The sequence below is a fragment of the Macrosteles quadrilineatus genome, unplaced genomic scaffold (assembly GCF_028750875.1).
Source record: "Macrosteles quadrilineatus isolate MER2022 unplaced genomic scaffold, UCM_ALF_1.0 Scaffold_2__2_contigs__length_208266976, whole genome shotgun sequence".
NCBI classification, from domain to species: Eukaryota; Metazoa; Arthropoda; class Insecta; order Hemiptera; family Cicadellidae; genus Macrosteles; species Macrosteles quadrilineatus.
In genome coordinates, this window is record NW_026542595.1 from 30,351,637 (window position 1) to 30,374,944 (window position 23,308).

At 35.1% G+C, this 23,308-nt stretch overlaps 1 protein-coding gene across 1 annotated transcript in view; it reads right to left on the bottom strand.

Annotated features, from left to right (window-relative positions):
- Positions 1 to 22,257, bottom strand: part of LOC128987737 (homeotic protein empty spiracles-like) — a 52,533-nt gene extending 30,276 nt beyond the window's left edge. Inside the window, exon 1 of the mRNA XM_054408742.1 lies at positions 21,270 to 22,257. Coding sequence (XP_054264717.1) covers positions 21,270 to 21,921 — 652 coding nt within the window. The 5' untranslated portion in view covers positions 21,922 to 22,257. The remainder of the gene's footprint in view (positions 1 to 21,269) is intronic.
- Between the last annotated feature and the right edge of the window lie 1,051 nt (positions 22,258 to 23,308).

Consider the following 23,308-nt stretch of genomic DNA (forward strand, 5'->3'; position numbering starts at 1 on the left):
ACAGATTGGAACCTGGAGAAAGGGGTGGTCCCAATCTGTCGTGGTGCCAAGCTGACGGCTGCCGCAGAGGTGCCAATCAGTCGTAACAGTACACGACAGATTGGAACCTCGAGAAATGAGTGGTGCCAATCTGTCGTGGTGACAAGCTGACGGCGACCGCAGAGGTGCCAATCAGTCGTAACAGTATACGACAGATTGGCACCGCTGCCCTCAATAGGCCCACCTTTTCGTTTTACTTACTAGTCTGATGTTTGAAAGCAGAAACGTGTCAATACTTGATGCATGTCAATTAATGTATACACATTGATAATAACATTAACTTTAACAGCACAAACCGCTTCGTAAATGGTCCATCTAATCAAAGTTACAGTTCCTCAAGGCTTTTAATATTATGCCATTAAATTTAAGTTTATAATTTGGAAAACGTCTGATACCTACTAAAGTATTTGGCACAATTGAATGAAACCTTGCAGTCATTTTTCGGAAGGGGGGTGTGCGTTAACCTGGTTAAAAAGGGTTTTTTCATTCAGAAGTTACAGCTTGTCAAAGATATGACAATTTATCATTCAGTTAACTAATATTATTTCAATGAAATGATATTTTTTATGCATTATAGAGTGATAAATTATGTTATATTTGAGAAGGTGTAATTTATTACTTAATTTACCTTTTTGTAAACAAGATGCGGTTGCACGCAAGTAGGCCTTCCCTATAAAATAATTACCGGTACTTCCTTCTTGGACCAAAACTCTAAAATCAGGTAATGTATAACTCGAGGTATGGTTAAAGTGAATACTGTATGCAAATCTTCTGAAATGGGGTTATTTAGGCGTGAAATTTACGTGAATTAAAATATATAAAGCTATGGAAATTGAAAGTGGTCGCCATGATGGATTTTCTACCTCATATCAGGACTTTGAGAAAAAAATACTTTTAAACACTTTCTTAGTATGCATCTAGATATAGGCTACATGCCATGATGTCGTGTTAGTTAAGCAGTTTGTAACTCGAGACCGGCTGGATCTTTTTAATGATTTATGATTTGTTGGATTCGTCTTTAACCCGATTAACACATGTATCTTCAGTTCAGTATTTAAATTTAGGGCTAAGCCCCACATATGTATGTTATGCGTATGAAGAAAAATATGATGGATTTTGACCATATGCATACATTAATTTAAATATTTTCGAAACAGCTGATTAAACATTTGACAGGTAATGTAATTGAAAGTCATTTTCAGCTGTTTTATGTTGTCTGTGATTGTTTTTTAAAAGGCTTATAAAGGTGGCCAGTTGATTTGGCTTTTTTTTTACTTTTATGGGGTACAAAGTTCGCCGGGTCATCTATTTTGTAATGTACAGTTCGCTCAATGTTTCTGTACATAACAATAAAATACGTTTTATATTAATCATTTTTCGTGTTAACATTAACAATTCGCATGTGTTTTCCTAGTAGGCCAACGCTTTATTTAAGGAATCTTGATCTTGATCAACAGTAATAACAAAAACTAGTCGAAATCAAAATACTACTGAGCAAGGCTTGGTCCTAACAGTAGGCCTACTTTACAAATATTAGGATTGAGAAACAGATGGTGTGGTGTAGTTAACTGAACTGTCATTAATAAAAAACGACCCCTAAATGCCTCAAGGGTCACAGCATTGACGCTAGTTTTTATTTATGGCCTTGTCCTATTTCAAAAAAGGATCATCTTATAAAAGGTGCTTGAAAAAATATTCGAAACCCTCCCAGCGTGGAGTTTTCCGGCTTCCTCAAATTCTCTGTACGTCCGCTCGTTTGTTAATGTCAACGTTGATGTTGAAGACCAAATTGACAGTTGGAAATGCCACATAACTTGCAGACTCAAATATAGAAATCTCCGTAATTTGAATAGCGTGAGGATGCCAGCAGTCCCTGGTGGTCGCCCGTAACAAAGACACTGTTGTTTGTCAACAAGGAATTAGGATTGCCCGTCTACCTGTTATGGGGGGGAGGACGCCCCGACTTTAAAGCCAGGTTATTGAACCACGAGGAAAATAATAGCTAAGGTAAACCAGGCCAGATTTAGATTAAATTTGCCGCACATATTATGTCAGTAGTGAATTGATATACGGTACTCGTATTAAGTGTACTGTACACTGTACTGTCAATAAAGGGGTTTCAATGATTTTAATTAACTTTAATATGGAAATCATTTTTTTTTTTGTAAGTAAGACACTGAGTTAATATGAGTAAACATGGTATGGTACATGTAATAATGACTTTTCTAACATTAAATTTGAACATGAGGTTAGGTTTCCCCAATACAGCATATGCAGACTCACGATAATCTGAGCCCCAATTGATCAAGCCTCCGTAGATAACCGAGCTCATCGGAAAAGTATAACAACAATAAAGCTATTAAACCCGTGAAAATTAACGTGAAAAGTGAAGTTTCTTTCTTTTAGTGCAGTAGTAAGTAGCAACCAGGTAGCAGCATTATTCTTACTAACAGTTGTTCGCTCAAGCTGTTGATTATCACAAATAGTACGTTCGTCTTACGCAAAAATCTTTAGTAGCAATTGTTACATATTTTACTGTGGGCCCTGACTGTGATATTTTGTATATTCCACGAAGCACGAAATGGAAGAATCCTTATTCACTAACTAATGCCACATCTGATTCAAACTACAATGCTTAATCAGTTTAAAAAAATCATTCTATAAACATGCTATCTGGTAGCAAAAGCGTTATGAAAAAATCACTCTAAAAGGGCCATTACACATTTGGCGAGTTTCTTGCAGACGTTTGGCGGTTTTTGCACTCAAGAAGTAGTTGTGGTTTCTTCCTTACGAAAAGGGATTTGTTTGAATTTTTACGAGCAGGAATAAAATAGTTTTGCCACCTGTTTCAACTACACAAGTTGTTTCTATGATATTAAATAACATTAAAAAGATATAAGGTTTACCAACAGGGTGCAGTACTATTAATTGTTTAAATTGATGACAACGGCTAATTTTCAAAACTAAACCCAACAATTTTTAGTTGCCTAGGTTGCAAAAAAAGCCGGTACCTTTAATTAAAATATTTACTATGTAATCGAACTGAAAGAAATTGACTCCTGACTATATCAACGTGAACTAGAAAGTCATGAAAGGTTTTTCATAAAATTGAAACTTCTGAGAAATATATTAGAAAGGTTATTCGCTTGTACGAAGAACATGTGTCATTCGTGTAGACATACAAACTCTTTAGAAAATTAGAATACTTTCATAAACCCATCAACAACAATCCTAGGAAGAACGGAAATGCCATCAGGTCCGTTTCGGAATACCTAGGGTTGAAACTATTTGAACACCTGCTGCCTCCCGAGAAAGGTTACATAGTACTTCACGGTAAAGAAATTGTAATTCGGTCTTCCAGCATTTCGCGTTGAACTTTTAATTATCATCCATACTGATCATTGAACTGATCATTCAGGTTTATAAAAAAATACACATATTACAGTACATATGACATATTACAATATGCATAAACTTACCACATGCATAAGTCCCTAAAGCGCTCAAATGTAAAACAAATTTTTGTAAGAATTATATTTTCTATGTGTCAGAATAAATATCCCTGTACACGATATCTTTTGTGTAAACAAGTTTTTTGTTTATCATCGTTTGCTTCTGTTGACGTTATTTTCAATAAATAATTTATTCACTCCAGAGGTTTAACTCTGTAATGCAGCAAACATATAATTGTTTGTGAATAAATACTGGTTTACTAAGGTAGCTTTGGTGTTTGGTCTTGTGGTTAATGGTCATAAATAGGCTTCGCTGATTAAAATTTTGAAATTGTCTTCGTCAAATATGAAAAGGCAAATGAAGGTGTGTTGAGGTAAGCTCAGTTCTTGGTAAAAACCACTAAACCATCCCGACCCGGTTATTATTTCTAAGTGTATACTCCTTTTGTAAAGGTTTAACAAAATTAGTGTAAACTAAAGGCATCCAATTGACCAAACTTAACCCTAGATTTGTTTCTGATCAACATAAAAAATACAATTAATGTAAGTTTATGTGGTGGTATTCCACCTAAAGGTGCGATTGACCCTATGGACACATATTCTATCAAAATAGGCCTAATAATAGGCTGATTCCTAAATATTTTGCGACTGTCTAGGTTTCCATTAAACAGTTATCGAAACTATTTATTATTAGTTATTTATTCAACTATGCATTTATTTATCGTTACTTTTAGTTTGTTCTTTGTCCATGTTTTTCACATGTATACTTTATTCTTATTATTGTTACAATTGACATTCCTTTCATTGTTATTATATATAGATAGGCTATCTAGTCATAATGAGCAAAAGTCCGTTGGCAAGTAGATAAAATAAAAATAAAATTCAACTACTTATTATACGCTTAAAAATTCGCAAATTTGAAAGGTTTCACAGTAAAATAATTCATTTCAACTTTCTAATATATAACTAAATACCCCCGCCGCAGCAAACCTGCCGTCTAAGCGAATTTCCATTTGGCCGAATTGATTTTCAATTGATCTATTTAAATAACATTAGGTTTAACGAGTACCTAGGTTTGCTGCTACAAGGAAACTAATAAAGTAGTGTGTTTTTAGTAAAATATTTATAGCTTACTATAAAATAAATAAATTTGCCAAGTTTGATCAAAATATATCCATAAACAAGCAAACTACAACATTTTACAATATTCTCCATAAGAATAACATGGGAATTTTAAATTTACCATTTTTTTAGTTTTCTCCGTAACCAATAACCGTACAAAAACACTTTGATATACTGAATTGTTTGTTTTTTTAAGCTCTTTAAGAAGGTTTAGAGAAAAATTGGGAAATTTTGTGTTTTGAGGGTAAGAAGTGAGAAAAACCAATTTTTACCCCATAAAACCCCCCATAAAACCCTGTTCCCATAGTCCGATCATGCTGGATCGCGAACTCATTCAAGTTTATCCCGCCTTACACCTTCAAACCAAATTTCATCAAAATCGGATAAAAATTACTCAAGTTATCGTGTTCACGGACACATATATATAAAAATCTATATATATATATATATCTATATATATATATATATATACATATATAAAAATTTGAACGAATGGTGTTTTTGGCCTCTGGGGACATTAAAATGAAAAAGTAAATCGGTCCCGGGCCTAAGTCTTACCATGAGACCTACGGTAATAGCTACTTCCCTATAGGGAAATTCGCTAAAAGTCTTAATTATTATAGGTAACGTTATCCCTGGTTTTAAATAGTACTAGCAGTGTACCCGTCCTTCGTACGGGGTTAGCAAATAAGCATAAAGTGCTTATTGCAGTTATCCTCAAGCTTTGCTTTTGTAATAGGGAAGGACACGATTTGGTAAAATTAAATTTGTTTCTTTAAATTTACGCTATGCTATAGTACTTTATAACACATCTACCATAGCCATAATGTTTTACCACTGCACATAAATAATAGAAAAAAAATCAAATCACACAATATCACAAATGATTTATTAACTTGAAAACATAACCATAACTGTAAACAATCCTACTTTGACAGTTCACATGGAGTAGCACAGCATTTTGTTGCTGCTTAGTTCAAATTAGCTGTTGTCATAAATGCAAAAAAAATATAGTACTGCACCCTGTTGGTAAATGTTATAACTTTTAATGCTTTTGCATATCATAGAAATCTTTTTTTCAAGTTTGATATAAAAACTTTGATATATAAAATGTCAAAGAAAACATGACCAAAAACGTAATGATATTTGTTTTTGTAGATCATAAAAAGTTGCACAAGCTACATATTTATACTGAACATATTAATTATGAGTCAGTATCTCTTGTTTCCGTGGATGTACGTACGCCCCAACAATAGGAGTCGGACCCGGAAAACAAGACGATTAGTGATAATTGACAGACTCTCTGCCTCACTCTGACCGTTCCAAAACTTGAATCAACTTAAAATTTGATTAATGTTTCGGGAAGTCGTAACAGTTTGATACGTCTGCCCTTTGCAGTATTATTAATATGGTTTACACAAGAATCTATAGAATGACTGTTGAAGTGATTGACTTTAAATTAAAGAACTATATTTTAACGTTTAACGTTTTAACGTAATTTATAATGTACGTTATTTAGATGGAAAGTAAATAAAAGAAACGTCTTATAACATTAAAAACATATATTTACGCTTATACTGTTACAAGATGGTAAATACACAAAAAAATATGGTAAATGGTTACCACTTACCATCTTTTTTGTACATTTACCGTCTCTACTTGAATACTGCAAGTAGTTAAATCTCATTCACGAGGAACAGGTGTAGTATTGATTGACTTTAGAGAAGGATTGGATTAATATTCCAGTTCCACTCAATATTGCACGCAGAAAACTGCGTTGAAGAAAGGGGTGGTGCCAATCTGTCGTGGTGACAAGCTGACGGCGGCCGCAGAGGTTCCAATCAGTCGTAACAGTACACGACATATTGGAACCTCGAGAAAGGGGTGGTGCCAATCTGTCGCGGTGCCAAGCTGACGGCGGCCGCAGAGGTGCCAATCAGTCGTAACAGTACACGACAGATTGGAACCTCTAGAAAAGGGTGGTGCCAATCTGTCGTGGTGCCAAGCTGACGTGGGGTGATATTTCATGGCCTCATGTCAACGAGGTTCCAATGTGACGCCGGGTGCTAAAACACCATGGTGCCAATCTGTCGTGGTGCCAATCTGACTGCGACTCAACACAGCCATACCCAGTCGAAACCAGAGCCCACGGGGCGGACTGTACTCCGTGGAGTGCCGAAGAATTTGGGCCGCTCTGACTGTCCCCGGTCCAAACCATGTACGCCACATAATTAGCGATCCTCAGGCCTAATGTCTCTATCGACGATGCTATCGCAAGCATTCTTGTCCCTCTCTCATTATACTCACCTCTCTCGCTCCCACAGACGACCATCTGTTTGTAAATATGTCCAATATTTCGGGCCGACGCGACCCTCGTTAGCATAAATATAACGAACCTGTTTGGAGGTTGTTTACACGCCGAGTAAGACTGTACTTTACGAGGCTCGACCTCGCTGATTTTATAGGAACTTAAGACCGGTCCTATGTCCTATGGACGGGTAAATCTACAGGTGTCGGAGTGACATTAAGGGGGTATCGGTGATAGTGGAGGTGGTCGTGGTAGTCATGGTGGTTGTCGTGCCTAACACATCCTACGAAGATCGGCATACGATCGCAAAACTGTTTAAAGCGACAAAGTTTGTTGAAATATTTGGTTGTATGGTGCAAATAACACGTCTTGAAAATGTATAAGTATACGTTACATAAACGTGTGCGATGGAAGAACATTTATATTAGAGTCGTAGTCCGTAGTCTAATATTTTACATCAAATAATTATGACGATGATTGAGAGACTTGAGTTCTTGTTACATTGGTCAAGGCTTACAATGGTAATTGTTTACATCTTGTAAGATTTACAGATTCCCGAGAACATTCCGACTGATCAGGGAAAGAGCAGACCTAAGTATTTGTATGACTAAACTTTCCTCTCCAACAGACGTGTAACTTAAATGTCAACGAGTAATTTACCTGGAATGTATACTATTTAGAAAATTAATTTTGAACCCACGAATGTTGTTGATCAAACAGCAAAAAGTGGGCGTTAGATGAGTTAATTAATGAAGCAGTAGAGGTAGACATGTTCCCACGCGCACGACTAGGCAGCTAGGCGGCTAGGCGGCTAGGTGGCATCTCATGGTAGGCGGTTTGTTATTTAAAGCGGCCAATTATAAATCGTTTACGCCCAATTTGGTGAAGTTTACGGCGATTGCCACCGAGCATAATGCCGTGTAACGACGCTGTTAGGCTGATAATTATCATAATGGTAATTAACAAGCTGGTCAATGACAACGACATGTTACAACTTAATCGCTGTCATGTTGTCTATGACTTTGGCATTTGGCTCAAGTACCCTACTAACTTAAGTCAAGAATATATTAAAAACAATGGGGTGTTTATTTGAACATGCACACCGATCATCTATGTCTTACCGCATCTTGGTATATAGTTATTATAACACTTAAACTAATAACTCTATATACGTTACTTTAAAAAAAATATACATTCAAAAGAATAATAAACTACTAGTGGTATGTAGGGACTTAAGTCCCTAAAAAGCTCAAATGTAAAACAAATCATTGTTATATATATAAAAAAAACTAAAATCAAATTATCTTTCACGCAGCAGCTTGTATAAGATGGTCCTTTTTTTAGATCACCTTAGTGTAAAGTAGAATTCATCTAAATTATTTGTTGATTAGTGAACTAACTTCACGCACTCCAACAGAATTATAAGTAAAATAAAAATCATAATACATTTGTAATCACACGTTTAATGTAAACAAAGCAGACGTTTATCAATCCCAATGCATTTGAAATAGAAGATATTTTTCGTTATTTCTCATTTTCTGGTACTATTTTTCCCCCTGGGACCAAGACCTATAATTAATTTGAGCCCACTCCCATAATCCTGCAAGCTGCTAAACTCTCACAATTTTGATTAAAAAATATCGCTTAATATATTGAAATAGTGTGGTTTATCGGAAGCATTGAAATCTATCTATCTTCTATTATTATTGCTCATATGAAAATAATCACTAAGCTAAGCTGAAAGATTACCATGTAATCAATAAGTACCTAGTACAGCGGTCCTGTACCTACTGTAGGTCTGGCCGTGGCCGTGGAAAAGGTACTGAAATAGTAATAACATAAATGAATCCACTTTCTAACAGATAAATGCGTTAAAGAGAGCAACTCGCAATTCTTTATAATCGAAAACTTTTCTAATTAAAGATGTTTTAACACATAAAACTAATCTGCCATTGGAAAACAACTGTATAATGAAGGTTGGTTGAGTATGGAATAATGAACAAGAAGCATGGTAATATGCAGAACATGTTCACACAACTAAAGATTTAGATTTAGCTGATCTATTAAGAATAATGGAATCGTTACTCATTTGGAAATGTAAAATGACAACCGACGTGAAAGAAGGATTGAGCATTGAGCAAAACAGATGACGGCCAAACCAAACGTCTCGGTCAGCTTGGGTCTAGGTCCGCAGGACTAAAATATTACTGAATTTTGTGACGAATAATATATCGGAAAAGTAGTGTACATTTTATAACTTGAAGTTATAAATCGATAACATATCACATTAAAACTTAGTACTGTATATCAAATATTGATGTTAGGGCATACTTTACAGTCGCATACTCACGGGTATCGGTTTTTGCAACAACTATAATTATCTCTATGTCGATTTACTTTATTTTACAATACAAGACAAATTAACATGTTAGAGTGTAGTAGAGATTTTTATCATACAAGTAATTGGACATAGTACTTGCCATCCTATGTGTGCACTGTCCTACTTAGTTTATCGCAAAAAAGAGTGAGAAATTTGTGTAGAGTCTTCAGGGTATCTGAATTATTTAAGTACAGTATTAATTGATCCAGAATCCATCTCCAGATGAACGATAGTTGATAGCAGATGGCTGCAGATATTCACAGTCGCTAGTTAGCAGTTAGCTCGGACACGGAGAATCATCAGTCATCGGCCACGACAAGTGTCTCACCTCCGGCTACAACTATGGTATTTATAATCTTCCATTTATATAGCACTACATCAGCTATGCTGAGTTTCTCGGGTTGGCAGCCCTGCGCCGTATATTTGGCGGTGGCGGGAGATCATATCAGCTGTTGTTTGTTGCGGATCTTGTCGACGCCATAATTGATACTTCTAACTGATGCTGCTTCGAGAGCCTATAATTTGCCCTTCATTAGCAGAGGTGATTTAAGAAATAATGGGAGCTTTTATATTTGTGTTGCGAATCGATTCTGTTTCTTTCTCTCCTTTTAATTTGCAGACCCTCGCACATATTTGAGGCGGGTCTGACGTTCGGAATTATGGGTGTGAAGTGGTTCTATGCAAATGTAAAACTAATAGGCCTACCCGTTAGCAATAGCCAAATAGCCTTCTAATAGGCATGCTGATGGTATTTTAAATAAATAAATTTATCTTAACATTTATTCAGAACTTATAGTTTTGAGTATGTGTTAAGATCCACACTCGAGTTGGTATAGTATTTGTCCTCCCGAATACCCCTTGTAAAGGTTTCCCCATGTCTCAAGCAGCTGCCTCCTACATCCTATTATAACTAACTATATTATTTTCCAGCCGGGTGGTTACACCGAGCATGATCGTACTCAGTGCCACGCTTATACTTGCAAACTGCTATTTTAAAATCCAAATAAACGTTTACAAGCCGATATTTAGCTTTAATTAAGACATCGCGGAGCACTCGAGGCTTAACGACGTCAAATAAACGTCCGGCAACATTAACGACCCTTTGACGTGTTCCCTGGACATACAGGCGCTGCAGTAATTATGTTATTAAGAGGGAAACCGATAAAGAAATTACCGCAAATACTGTTACGGCTGATTACCCCATAGTCGGGAGTGCCTATCTGATGTAGAGATAAGCCTTATGGACACACGTTTGCCAACAGTTTTCTCGAATTAATAATTAATGGATGTAATTAATTAGATGTTATCTGCCTCGTTAATTAGGTGGATCTGGGACACAGTTTGCTGCCCGCGTTAATTTAATTTACCATGTGACTGTTGAGAGGATAATTTTGAGTTATACTAGCATGATGAATCTATGGTACTGAAGTACTAAAGTTTTAAAATAAATTGATTGAAAGTTTTATTTAATAGAGAATAACACAATAATTTCAGAGCTCATTCCGAGTTTTGGCTTGCTAAACGACTACTTAAATCGCTGTGTGAAAAGCTATTACAAAGTGTTCCTAGTTTTGTCCACGGGGCACCCCTGCAGGAGTTTGTGTAGACCAGTGTAGACATGTGAGTTTACATCTGACAGAAACGAAGTGAGTACCCTTCTGGGGATTCTGCAATATATTAGGTCTTTTGTCTGGTATCAGGATAAAATATGTTAAAACACGATGTCAAATTCTATTGGTTGTTTGACAAAATCCCTACAGCAATCGGTGACTACAATGCTACAATCAATCGGTGTAAGGAAATCATTCAGAATCGTGGGTGCTAAATGCACAGTATATGCCCAACCGTTAGTGATTTTCCTGTACACAGAACACCTATTATGAGCTTACGTTTGCTACATTTTACTTTGCTCTACAGTTTGGAAAACTCAAATAAAGAAGAATGTAAAATTGATGAGATCATTTTGAAGTCTACTCCCAATACAAAATAAAAACATCTCAAAGTAAATGCATATCCTATGATTTGTTCACAAAGAAGACTGGTTAACATGACAAGAGACTAAAGTGTGTACATAGTTAGAGTTTGGTGTTTTGTTAATTTAAGATTTTACATATCGTGATCGTACATATTTTTACAAGATTTTCTAAGTATCTGATTAAAGGTTTTAAGTTAAGAGATTGTGAGAGTGGATAACAGACTACAGACATGGCTATCACCATGTACGGCTCTCTTACAACCAGGTGTAAGTGTAAATTACAGGAGTGGGCGAAGTTAATTGATAGTCAGCTGATCAATAAAAGCAAACAGGTGATTGGTTTACTGTTGAGATGAGGAATGAGCCTTAAACTGCTTGTAGTCGTATTGCGGTCATTACATTACAGGTGACGTACGTAGAGGAGAGGCTTTATAGATGCTGAATGAAAGCTCCGCTGCGTGAAACGCTATAAACCCTGGGAACATTCAGCGAGTGCGAGTATAAACAATCTCAGCTTCAGCCTATGAAGATTGTGCTCTTGCCTCTCGCAAAAACACGTTCGAAAAGCAATTTTCCCCGAAGTGTGAATGACTTGTCCTACTCTTGGAGTTTTTGTGTAACGTCCTGTAAACTATTTAATGAATTTTAAATTTATAATTTGACATAATCCCAATCTTATGATTCTGACAGGATGGTGAACAGTTAATTGACCTTCTTTAATACAACAAAATGCTGTTTAAAGATAATTTGCTGTGATAAAGTTAGGATACAATTCATGAATGTTAACGGCGAGTAAAGATTCGTAAAAGCCCACATTAGATTATACTATCTAAAGTGGGACACTATTTAAAATGTACAATAGCTAAAGTAGGGCTATGCTAAGATAAACATAACATAGCCCCTTGCAAACATTAATTTAATTTACGAATTGACAAGTCATATAATTATGTAAAATTCCGCATTGGGTCTGTAACAATTTGAACATATAGCGAGTTGGCTCGAATTATCTCGTCAATAAATATAATTATTATTTGCATTGTTTTACTGTACAACCACTTTCACACAGTAACACGCATTTACATTAGCATTTTACACCAAAGACCGTTTGCAACCGCATATAAAACCCGACTCGTGGTAGAGCGTGCTTGAGATGCAAATGGCTAAGGAAAACGCTGCCACGCCAAATGCTGTATTTACTTACTGTAATAAAGATATATAATGATTATTCATAAGGCGATAAATAAATTAACGGGTAATGTTAAACAAGGCAATAACTCGAAAGGCAAGCCCAACGCTAACGCAGGCTATGTAACGAACACAAAACACTACACTCGACGCTGTTATGGACATGCAATGGCAGTTTCCTGGGTTAAACGTTTTTTTGTAAATTATTTGGTTTTAAATATAATACTTTGTTCATACACTTTGGTTGTAAGTAAATACCCTCACCGCAGCAAACCTGCAGCGTAGGCGAATTTCCGTCTGGTTGGATTTTCACTCAAATATCTCCATAAAATGTCATATATTATATGCCCTATATATAATGTCATTATATAATGTCATATATTATAAAAACATTAGTTTAACGAGTAAATAGGTAATAAAGTATTTTAGTAAAATTGTAATAGTTTAGTATGAAATAAATAGGTTTTCCAAATTTGATCTGAATATGTTTATAAATAAGCAAACTAGCACAGTTTACTTTTATTCTCCACAAGAACCGTTATGTATACAATAACACTCCAATATACAAAATTATTTGATTTTAAGCTCTAAAAAGTTGTTTGGGAAAATTGCAAAGTTTTATGCTTTGGGGTCAAAAATTTGAAAAACTAATATTTATCACATAAAATGCATGGTTTTAATTCCCATACACCACCGTTCCCATAGTCCGACCATGTCGTAGTATAAATGTAAAATCAGCCATTTTGTTAATAGTCTAATAGGCTTTTATTTTTATAAAACGACGCCATATTGTAGAAAATCTTTACTTTTTTACAAAATTGAGCTGTAACGTTCTAAGATTTTTGTAAAACGGTGTGTTTGTTCAAAATTATTATGATTCATGATTTTTTTTCTAACAAAAATTATGCCTCTGGGGACCTAAAAGCAAAAAGGAAAATCGGTCCCGAGTCCTGGTCTTAGCTCTTAGCATGATACGTACGGTAATATAGCTTATTTTCTTTATGAAAATTCGCTAAAAAGAGTATGTACCTTAGAACAACAACAAATGTGATAGACATTCCTGAACTCAAACAATAACAGCATATCAACTTACAGTAAATATTGTATTTATTTATGTGGTTATTGATCAATTAAATAAACAGATCATGACACAAATGAATAATCAATTAACAAAGATTAAAATATTACAACACCAAAGTAACAAAGATCAGCAGTAACAACAATAATCAATTTACATATCAGAGAACAAGAAATACGATGGATGGATTGCAAAATGTTTTAAAAGAATTCATAAAAATATCCCCCAGTTTATAAAAAATTACATTAGCATACTTTTGGCCGTTTTGAAAATGAATAGGCTATATAAGAGAAAATAAAATAGAAAATTAAATATTACGGTTTCCTTAACGAAATACAATAAAGCCCTCAATCAAATGTCATCCAAATAGTTTATTATGACATAGAACTTTTTGTCACATCATTGTATGTAACCACCGTGCCACTGCATCTGGACGGAGGTTTTGCCTCTTTTGTCTCCGATATTTGCGCGCGATCTTGCAATAGCAAATGGTCTCCATGTTGGGAGAGCAAAAACAGCTCAAAACGCGACAAAACCTCATGCTCTGGCATGGCGATGGCGACAATGTAGGCCTACTGAACTGTATCTTCGGTACAGCCAACAGTAATGTTACAACATTCTGTCACTAGATGTCCTCCAATACAGATTGTGCATAAAAACTTCGGCTATAGACGAGTTCAAAAGAAGAATAATCCCCTATTGTAAGATTAATTGTCAAGCGCGCATACGGGTTTAGATCGTCGTGCGTAAGTAATGTTGTGAATAATAGGGTCATAGTAAACGAACAAATTGACTAAATTAGTTTGGTATTAATTAGGTTTTAATTAACTATGTCAGAATTGAATGCTGAAATTATTATTCGTCGAAGTCGTATCAAGGTGTGCTGAATGAAGAGAAACACACTACTGAAACTATTCATAAAATAGTTTACTATACTATAACTAAGGATTCTATTCCAATTATATAAATTGTAGGCTATTCATGATATCCATAAACAAGTAGACCACGTCAATTAACTACCTCATGTGATAAACTAATATTTTGGCAAAATAGTAGCATATTGCGTGTAGTGCTTTTTTTTATATGAAAATGGAACATAATTATATAATACTAGTGAAATATTAAATAAAAAAAAATTAATAATAATTAAATCTATGTATATTATAATTTTCAAACTTCCTTTTTTTGTAGGCACACCATATAACTTCTTTATTTTCCATCAATTTCCAAAAGCGACGTGCCATTTTAAAGCTTTCATCATCCTCTACACCAGAAAAATATACAATTCACTCACCTTAACGGAGTTAAAAAAAAATATTTCATAATTTAATTTTAAACCTACCGCTTTAAAAATCCTTTTAAAATCTCAAGCGTAAATCACGATTTTCTGGTTTTAGAACTTAATATGAAATTTGGCAAATTTATTTTTATTTCAAAATAAAAAGTAAAAATATATAGTTAAATTATAAAAAAAATAAAAAGTAGACGATTACCTTCGTGTACAAGTTTAAACTTCTTCTGACGTTTAGGCCTATTTTCGTCAGTTTGAAACCAAATTAATTTTAGCGTTTTTATCTACATCAATAACTTTGGACTTAAAAGAACGTGTAAGCAAACGCATAAAGCGATACTCGCGTCCAATGTAGTTTGTGTTAGAAGTCACAAGTACATATTATATACTTTTGTTAATTTGCCTGATATTAACGTATTATTATTTCTATATAGAGTTAGTTCGGTTAAGATTGACATAATTTTCTAAAAGAGAAATCATCGCTGAATAATTCATTTAAAGACATTTTTTGATCATACCAACATTTAACAGCCTTACCAAACATATGAATGCATAACTCTCATACTTCTCTCATTTTGTTCAAAACCTCATAATGTTTAATGGGATTGTGGACAAAGGATTATTAGTGGAATACTTTCATTATTAATTGGGATTATGTACAATAAACTTTAGAAATATCATCCATTACTCAATGAAGGACTTCCCCATGACAACGTGATGAAACTCTTGCGTCATTGTCTAGGCCTACAATTATCTCTTCTATTACTGTAATAGTTTTTTTTTTTTTTTACTGCGGACTTGTTTTGAAATACGCATTACACACACAGCACAGGTATTCTGGTCACAACTTCGAATAATAAATGCTTTTAAATTACTTGCCAAGCTGTAAGTAATTGTGCAATGAAATGTTTTGAAACACTCTCGTGATAAGAAACTCAACCACCGATATTTTGCTCAGAAAAAAATTGTGTTTTTGAAATAAAAAGCTTGCATTGTATTAATTTCAACAAACGGTCCGAACCAACAGTGAGGGGGGGGGGGTTGTGAACACAAGAGGGGTTGGTAACCCAACGACCCAAGCTCATTTTTAATTTTTGCCTTTTTTTGAAAATGCGATAAAACTTTTTCAACTATATAAGTGGCCTAAAACGAGCAATTAAGTGATTTAACTAATTATAACAATTTATATTCCATGATACTAAAGAGTTCACCGCATTAGTCTCCCGTCTTATGTTTATGATGAACAAATTAATTACAGTATTATTAAACCATGAAATATAAATTCAATAAAAAATACGACGAAAAATATATCAGTACAAACATCAAATTAAGAGTCACATTACTATTTAAGCCTTGGAGGGTTATTAATAGGGAAAACTCGGCAAAAAAATATTACTATAAAAAGAGAAATTGTCGAATATGTAACTCGAAAAAATAGACTTTACTTTATTGTAAATTCAGCATATGAAAAAATAGAATATAAAACAGATTCTCACGCCTTGATACAATAGTTATTTTTGTAACTAAAGTAGTGTGCAAAGTCACACTTTGCGCTCGCGTTACACATTATATTTTTCCTACAGTGAGTTAATCCAAAGCATATAAATAATTAGTGTTTCAAACACTAAACAGCACGTTTTTAGATAAGTTTAAATCCAAGTGTTGGACGAAATGGGAAACACTGCACCAGCTAGTAGACGTATGTATACTGTAGTAACTTTAGTGTTGCCAACTTATTTTAAAGCGTAGGCCTACACGTACTGTATTATGTGCGTAATTAAACACACTATTTGCTGTTGTTTAGTTGGAATACTGGAGTGCGACATACGTAAGTAAATGCAGCAATTAGCTACATTGCGTGCTTAAATCAGTGCAAGGAAGCCCAATTTGTCAGGTATCTGTAGGAGAAGCTATTTAATTGACTGTTTTCATTTTATTGAAATTATAGTAGTTTTATAAGATCTGCATTAGTTTTATATCTGTATATAATTTAAATGGGGCAACGTTTTTAGTTGTGACGATTGTTTGTCATCAGTATCGAGTTTAGGGTCAAACATAAATCGATTTTTGAGGAGAGGAAAGTTAAACTTCCCTGCTAAAATTAACAGAATAAGTTTCCTGACGCCATTAAGGTAATCCGTGGTGTAAGTGCGATGCCGGAAATTATTACACAGTCTGGCGCTAGCTGTCGCTCCAAACACGCGCACTTAGGCAACACTGTACGTGTACAACACTGACACGGGACACGACACAACACGGAACATTAGGGCACTTATCTAAATGGCAAAATCAATTCCAGACTATACATTAGTTGTTTTAGCGAATTTCCCTATAGGGAAGTAGCTATTACCGTAGGTCTCATGGTAAGACCTAAGCCCGGGACCGATTTACTTTTTCATTTTGATGTCCCCAGAGGCCAAAAACACCATTCGTTAAAATTTTTATTTATACTGTTTTTTATTGTTTTTGTTTCATGTTTTTTAATGTTTTTTTTTACTGTATATATATATGTGTGTGTGTGTGTGTGTGTCCGTCCAACCGACAATAACTTGAGTAATTTTTGTCCGATTTTGATAATATTTGGTTTGAAGGTGTAAGGCGGGATAAACTTGAATGAGTTTACGAACCAGCATGATCTGACAGTGGGAACAGGGTTTAACGGGGGGTTTATGGGGTAAAAATGGTAAAAAATTTAATTTTTGACCCTTAAAACACAAAATTTATCAATTTTTCTCCTGACTTTTTTAAAGGTCTTATAAAAACAAATAATTTAGTATAGCAATGTGTTTTTGTACGGTAATTGGTTACGGAGAAAATTCAAAAAATGTGTAATTTAAAATTCCCATGTTATTCTTATGGAGAGTATTGTAAAATGTTGTACAGTAGTTGGCTTGTTTATGGATAGATTTTTATCAAACTTATTTATTTTGGCAGATTTATTTATTTCAGAATATACTTTTGACGTTTTAATAAAAAACACACTTTATTAGTTTTTCTGTAGCTAACCTAGGTACGTACTCGTTAAACATAAATGTTAATTTAATTGAAAAGCAATCCAGGAAAATGGAAATTCGCTTAGTCGGCAGGTTTGCTGCAGCGGCCGCGGGGCATTTACTATTAGTTGTCATTGTCTATGTCAAATTTTAAAGACATACTGTAGGTAACTTGTTTTCAAAGCCAATACTTTCAGTTCTTTGCGTAATCCCATGAGGTTATACCAGCTGAGCGGAGCGAGCTAGGCATAGACATCGACACGCAATCCGTTTGAATTAATATTGTTTGAACGAAAACCACATTACGGACCAATTAGCCACTTACGATCTATAGATGCCATCTATGCACATCTATTACATGGGCTATTTTCCAACCCAGGATTTCCAAAAGAGAGTCTGACTATATAAAAAAAAACTCGGCTAGGACACCTTCGCGTTTCTATTTTTTTACTTACCATAGGTAAAAAATTAAAAATGTTATGCACTTATGAGTAACGAAAATGACAGAGGCCGAAACTATTTTGGTTGAATTTAAGTTATCACTAATTAGGACTGTACCGCTCTGCTTAGAGATGAAACCATCCCAGGGTTGTGATTCAAATGGAAATACAGGAATGACAATGACCTCTCTCTGTTTTACTTCCTCTCACTGGCGAAAAATATGTTACTATTTTAACTACCTCAATAATAATTATCTCTACAGAAATGTTGTCTTTATTTTAAATTGTAGGTAAAAATAATAATAAAGCTTTATGGTGAGGGTCAAAGACAAAATAATGTCAAGATATACTACCTCCGCTCGGCAAGCACCACCGAGTTATTAGTTTAAACAGCGTTTAAGGCCAAGTGAATTCGAATTGTTAAGGCTATATATTAAGCTAAACATGGTATTTTGTGTTTTACTACGTCAATGGTATTTAGCGGTTTTGTTAGGGAACCATACAAAATGTGGTGTTGTTATGGAATATCTAACATCCAACGTTTGTTAGAAAGCGGTATTAATTGCTTGTGACAATAGTTTAAAGTTAAGTTGTCATTGTTGTAGCCTACGTATATAAACATAGAACATATTCCGAAAAAAAAAAATTCAAGACCTGTGATGAAATAAAAATATGTTTTATTTAGTTTGTATGTTTGCATGCTTTTGGTCTCAATTATTTTTTGGATTAGTTTGCGTTCGTTTAAGACTCTAGATTTTGTTTTATCTTTCTTTAATTTACTTCTGGGTAGTGGGTATCACGCATTATGTCTGTTAATGTCATTTTAAATATTCTACAAGCATCTTGCAACTTATTCATACAATATAAGAAAACACATTTTCTTTAACTAAACAAAAAGCAAGATCAAACCAGAAGTTATTGGATTAGGATTAGGATTAGGTTGCAAGCAGGATTTAATAAAAATAATAGAAGCACTGTTTCTTATCTGTTGTGTACAATTGTGAAGGTCGCTATCAAGAGTGCTTACCACTACAACTCCATGTCTGAAATGGTTGTTATCCTAGAATACATATTTTCGTGTTAAAATTAAAATGTTAAGTTTTCAGTGGTTGTTTTAACCTCTGTTCATAATTTGGTAAAATAATAAGAACATCATAGTTTTGTCGATATTAAGATATATATTTTAGATTGTTTAAACTATCACTAATATTTTGAAATAAATATTGCACTTTATAGTGCAGGTAAGATTTAGCATAGTCCTATACGGAAATGGTAATGTAGCAACAACAATTAATTATGTTAGTATGTATAAAACTTCGTGTTGAGGACAATATTCGTGTTCAATGTTCTGAAGAATGCGATAATAAGTACTACTTCGTTTCTTAAACACGGCTAAATCAATTAGATGGGTGAATCGCTGGAGTGAATAGACCAAAATCTAAATTAACCTACCAAAACATCTATGAGCTTCTTCAGTTTAAAGTATTAATTTTTAATGTATTCAATTTTGTGTTGGAATTATAAATAAATGCCTACGTTAACCCGTTAAATTGTACAAAACATTTGTTAAGTGTGCAAACAATAATAATCGAATGGCCTAAATTTGGAATGAGTTTAATAATTATTTGTATCCATTTGTTTAAACATTTTTTTCATATAGGCAATTTCGGTGGAATTAAAATGCAGAATAAATTATTTAATATAATATAAAGTTTCTGTAAATATCAGTAGGCCTATTATGAAATAGTATCTATAAAAATTAAATACGCAACCACCTTTATAGATCAAGATTAAGCTTAGATTAAGATTATAAAATTCCGTACTTATCATTTACATACATCTACTTTGTTTAAGATTTGAATGAAATTCCATATATATCTTCAAGTAGATTTATATTAAAATAGGGAAATGTATCTAAATATTTCTTTAATGCGGTGATGCCGAAATTAATAGTTTAATATTGCTTTGTAAAAGCAGCATTAAATTATTAATTTACTGATCGTAAAACAATTATACCGAACAATTGTAATCGACAAAAACAATGCGTTTTATTTTAACAAATTAAGGCATAATCTTTTATTATCAACCCAATATTAAGATTTTACCTATATATTTTTAGAAAATATACATTCAAAGAATTTGGAATATTTGGAGACCTATGAAATTATCTCTATATGCGATTAATGAAAGTGTTTACATATATATAATCAATTATGTTCTTATTCAGACAATTGTGGATTAACTACTGTAAACTGCTGCGCGACTATTCAATCTTTATCTCTAGAAAAAAACTATCCTAATGTCAAAAAAAGGAACATATCTAAAACATTTATATTGTAGTTTATAAAACTATGAAGTCTACAAACGACAGAGTAGGCTGGACGGAATATTTTCAGATTTACAGTATTTATGTTAAGCGCTAAGCTTGGTGTAACACTCAGAAATCTCAATTATTATTAAAACAATGAATAACTAAATACAGTATAATGTCATGTCAGTATTAGGAATACAGTACTACACAATTACTGACAACATTTGTCTACAGAAACAATTGTTTGTAATGGCAGTAAAAAGGCATTTATTTAAACAATAACTAATGGGTACCAAAATTAAAGTGTTACAGTAATGACATCTGAAAAATTTTTAATGTGGAATTTCCTAATGAAATAAAACTGAACATTTTAGTTAAATAAATCATTTAAGTAATTAAGTCGACGATCAATGAAAATTATATTAAAATAATTATTATTAACTTATTACAGGATAAAAGTTACTTTAGGGCGGAGCTACGGCCCTGTTACAAACAAATACAATACTGCAGGCCTACATATCTCCCTAGATGATGCGGGCAAACACTGTGGGATTATTATTTACAACTATTAACTACTGATTCTCGTTTGTTAAACTGTAGCTACTGCAAAACAAGTTTTGAAATGGTTGAATGCGTGTTTTTGATCATTGATAGTCTGATAATAACTCTACTGGTAAAAAAGTAAATGCACTAACCTCCTGGAAACCTATGCGGGAATATCCTGCCGCCATGCCTAGACAGCAACCAGGGATAGAGAGGGTAGGTGTCCCGCGGTGGCTGGGGATGGTGATGGCTCGGAGGCAGCAGTTGAGGTCCAGACTGGGGGGCGCCGTTGGGCTGCGGCACCTGAGGGGCGCCCGGGGGCAGAAACGAGCCGTTGCCGAGGGCGGCTGCGAGACCGGCGGCCTGGAAGTGTTGGGCAGCGGCGGCGGCGAGGGCGAGTTGATGGTGGTGTCCGTGGACCAGATGATCCGGCAGGTACAGAGAGGACTTGGAGAAGGGTGGTAGCGCACCCGGAGGTAGCGCCGAGGGTCGCACTATCGTCGGAGGCCCTGGGGACGTCCTGCCGGGGTCCAGGGTCGGCGAGGCGGCGGACGATAAGCTAGGCGAGGGCGAGGACCCGGGATGGTGCGGCGGCGAGTGTACTGTCGTCCTATGGTGACCGTCCTCCTGGTGCGGAGATCCCACGGGACTCTCGGATAACACTGACTGATTACTGTTCTCGCCATCACTCCTGGGGGACGCGGACTGTGTCCTGGTACCACCCCCGACTATAGAGTCTATCGAGAACCCTATCTTGGGCTTGGAGGGGACCGCCGCTATAGGAGTCGGTGCCAACGGCATCATGATTTGGTGGAACCACGGAATTTTGAAAAGATGCTTGGGAACTTAACGTTGATAATTTTTGTCCTAAATCATCCCGTAAAATAACAGTTTTTGGTCGGATGCTAAATTAATCTATATGCAGTTCGTTCGAGTTACTCAGTTCCGGCACTTTGGTCTAATGAAAAACTTACCGACTCATCACTTGCACCGTATATCCCATGTCTAGCCTACAATTGTACAAACTCCAATTTCAGCTAACAGTCGAGCGAAGCACTAGAGTCAGCATGTCGTCTACGCACCATGTCGCACAGATTCTTCCACTCACAATCACGCTAACATCTTCTGTTCGGTTCAGCTATCCTGTCGACACTGAGGACCGGTACCGGAGGGGAAGGCGTGCTAAGCCCCGCCCTCTTGTAGCGGGGGACGACGCCTCTCTCTTATTGGTCGCCAAAGTTGACAGAAGGGCGAGGCCTATCTTGCCTGCGATTGGTCCATCTTGTGCTCTTAACAAGTATATTATTATCCTCACATATTGAAGGTGTCTATCCGCCTATGTGTTAAGACGTTTTTTACGGAGCATAATAAAATGATCGCTAGCGCTTTCGCGGGGGTTTTTATTACGCGCTTCGTTGTTCCGCCAAACCAAGTGCCTCCATAGTCAAGCAGTGTAAACGTAAACAATTTGTTGCCTCGGGTTTCCCGTTAAGAGTGGAAAATAGTGAATTTCATTTATAACCTCGAGCCTTGCAATTTCCGATGCAAATCGCCTTGTAATTGTTTATTTGACATTTCCGTTAATTGCTGTTGTTACAGGCGGTTTATTACGTACCTTGCTGCGATGCTGTTTCTCCATCGTTGGAACTTGTAATTAAGCTATAGTTTGTTAAGGCGTTCTATAAAACCATCTGCAATAGAGATTAAACTCTGCAATGAAACAAATTAATTTATTTTTGCATCGGCATTCAATTACTGTACAATAGTCTTCCCATCCTGGTGAAGAATCTTTGCTGACGCGTCGGTGCTGATGCACGACTAAAACGTCTATTAACGGTTTTAAAAACAGCAAGTAACAAACTTAACTTATCTTCTAACTAAAGATGGAACATTGTGGAAATTTACATTGCGTTCAGACAGCCGTGGCACATCTGCCCATAATTCTTTGTACTACATACGATAGAAACATACGAGATAATTATTAAACATTAAAACAAAGCCATTCTAAATAAGTCTAACGCCTTTTGGAAAATTTAATTATTCACAAAAACCTGCAGCCAAAAATATCTTGGTAGACTTTTGGGTCCTAACAATTTCTTTGAGAAAGTTTACACATCAAGTTTTAAGTCATTCAGCATTGTTTCGATTCCCCATATAAAGCAGTCTATACTGTATTGAGTCACTATACAGC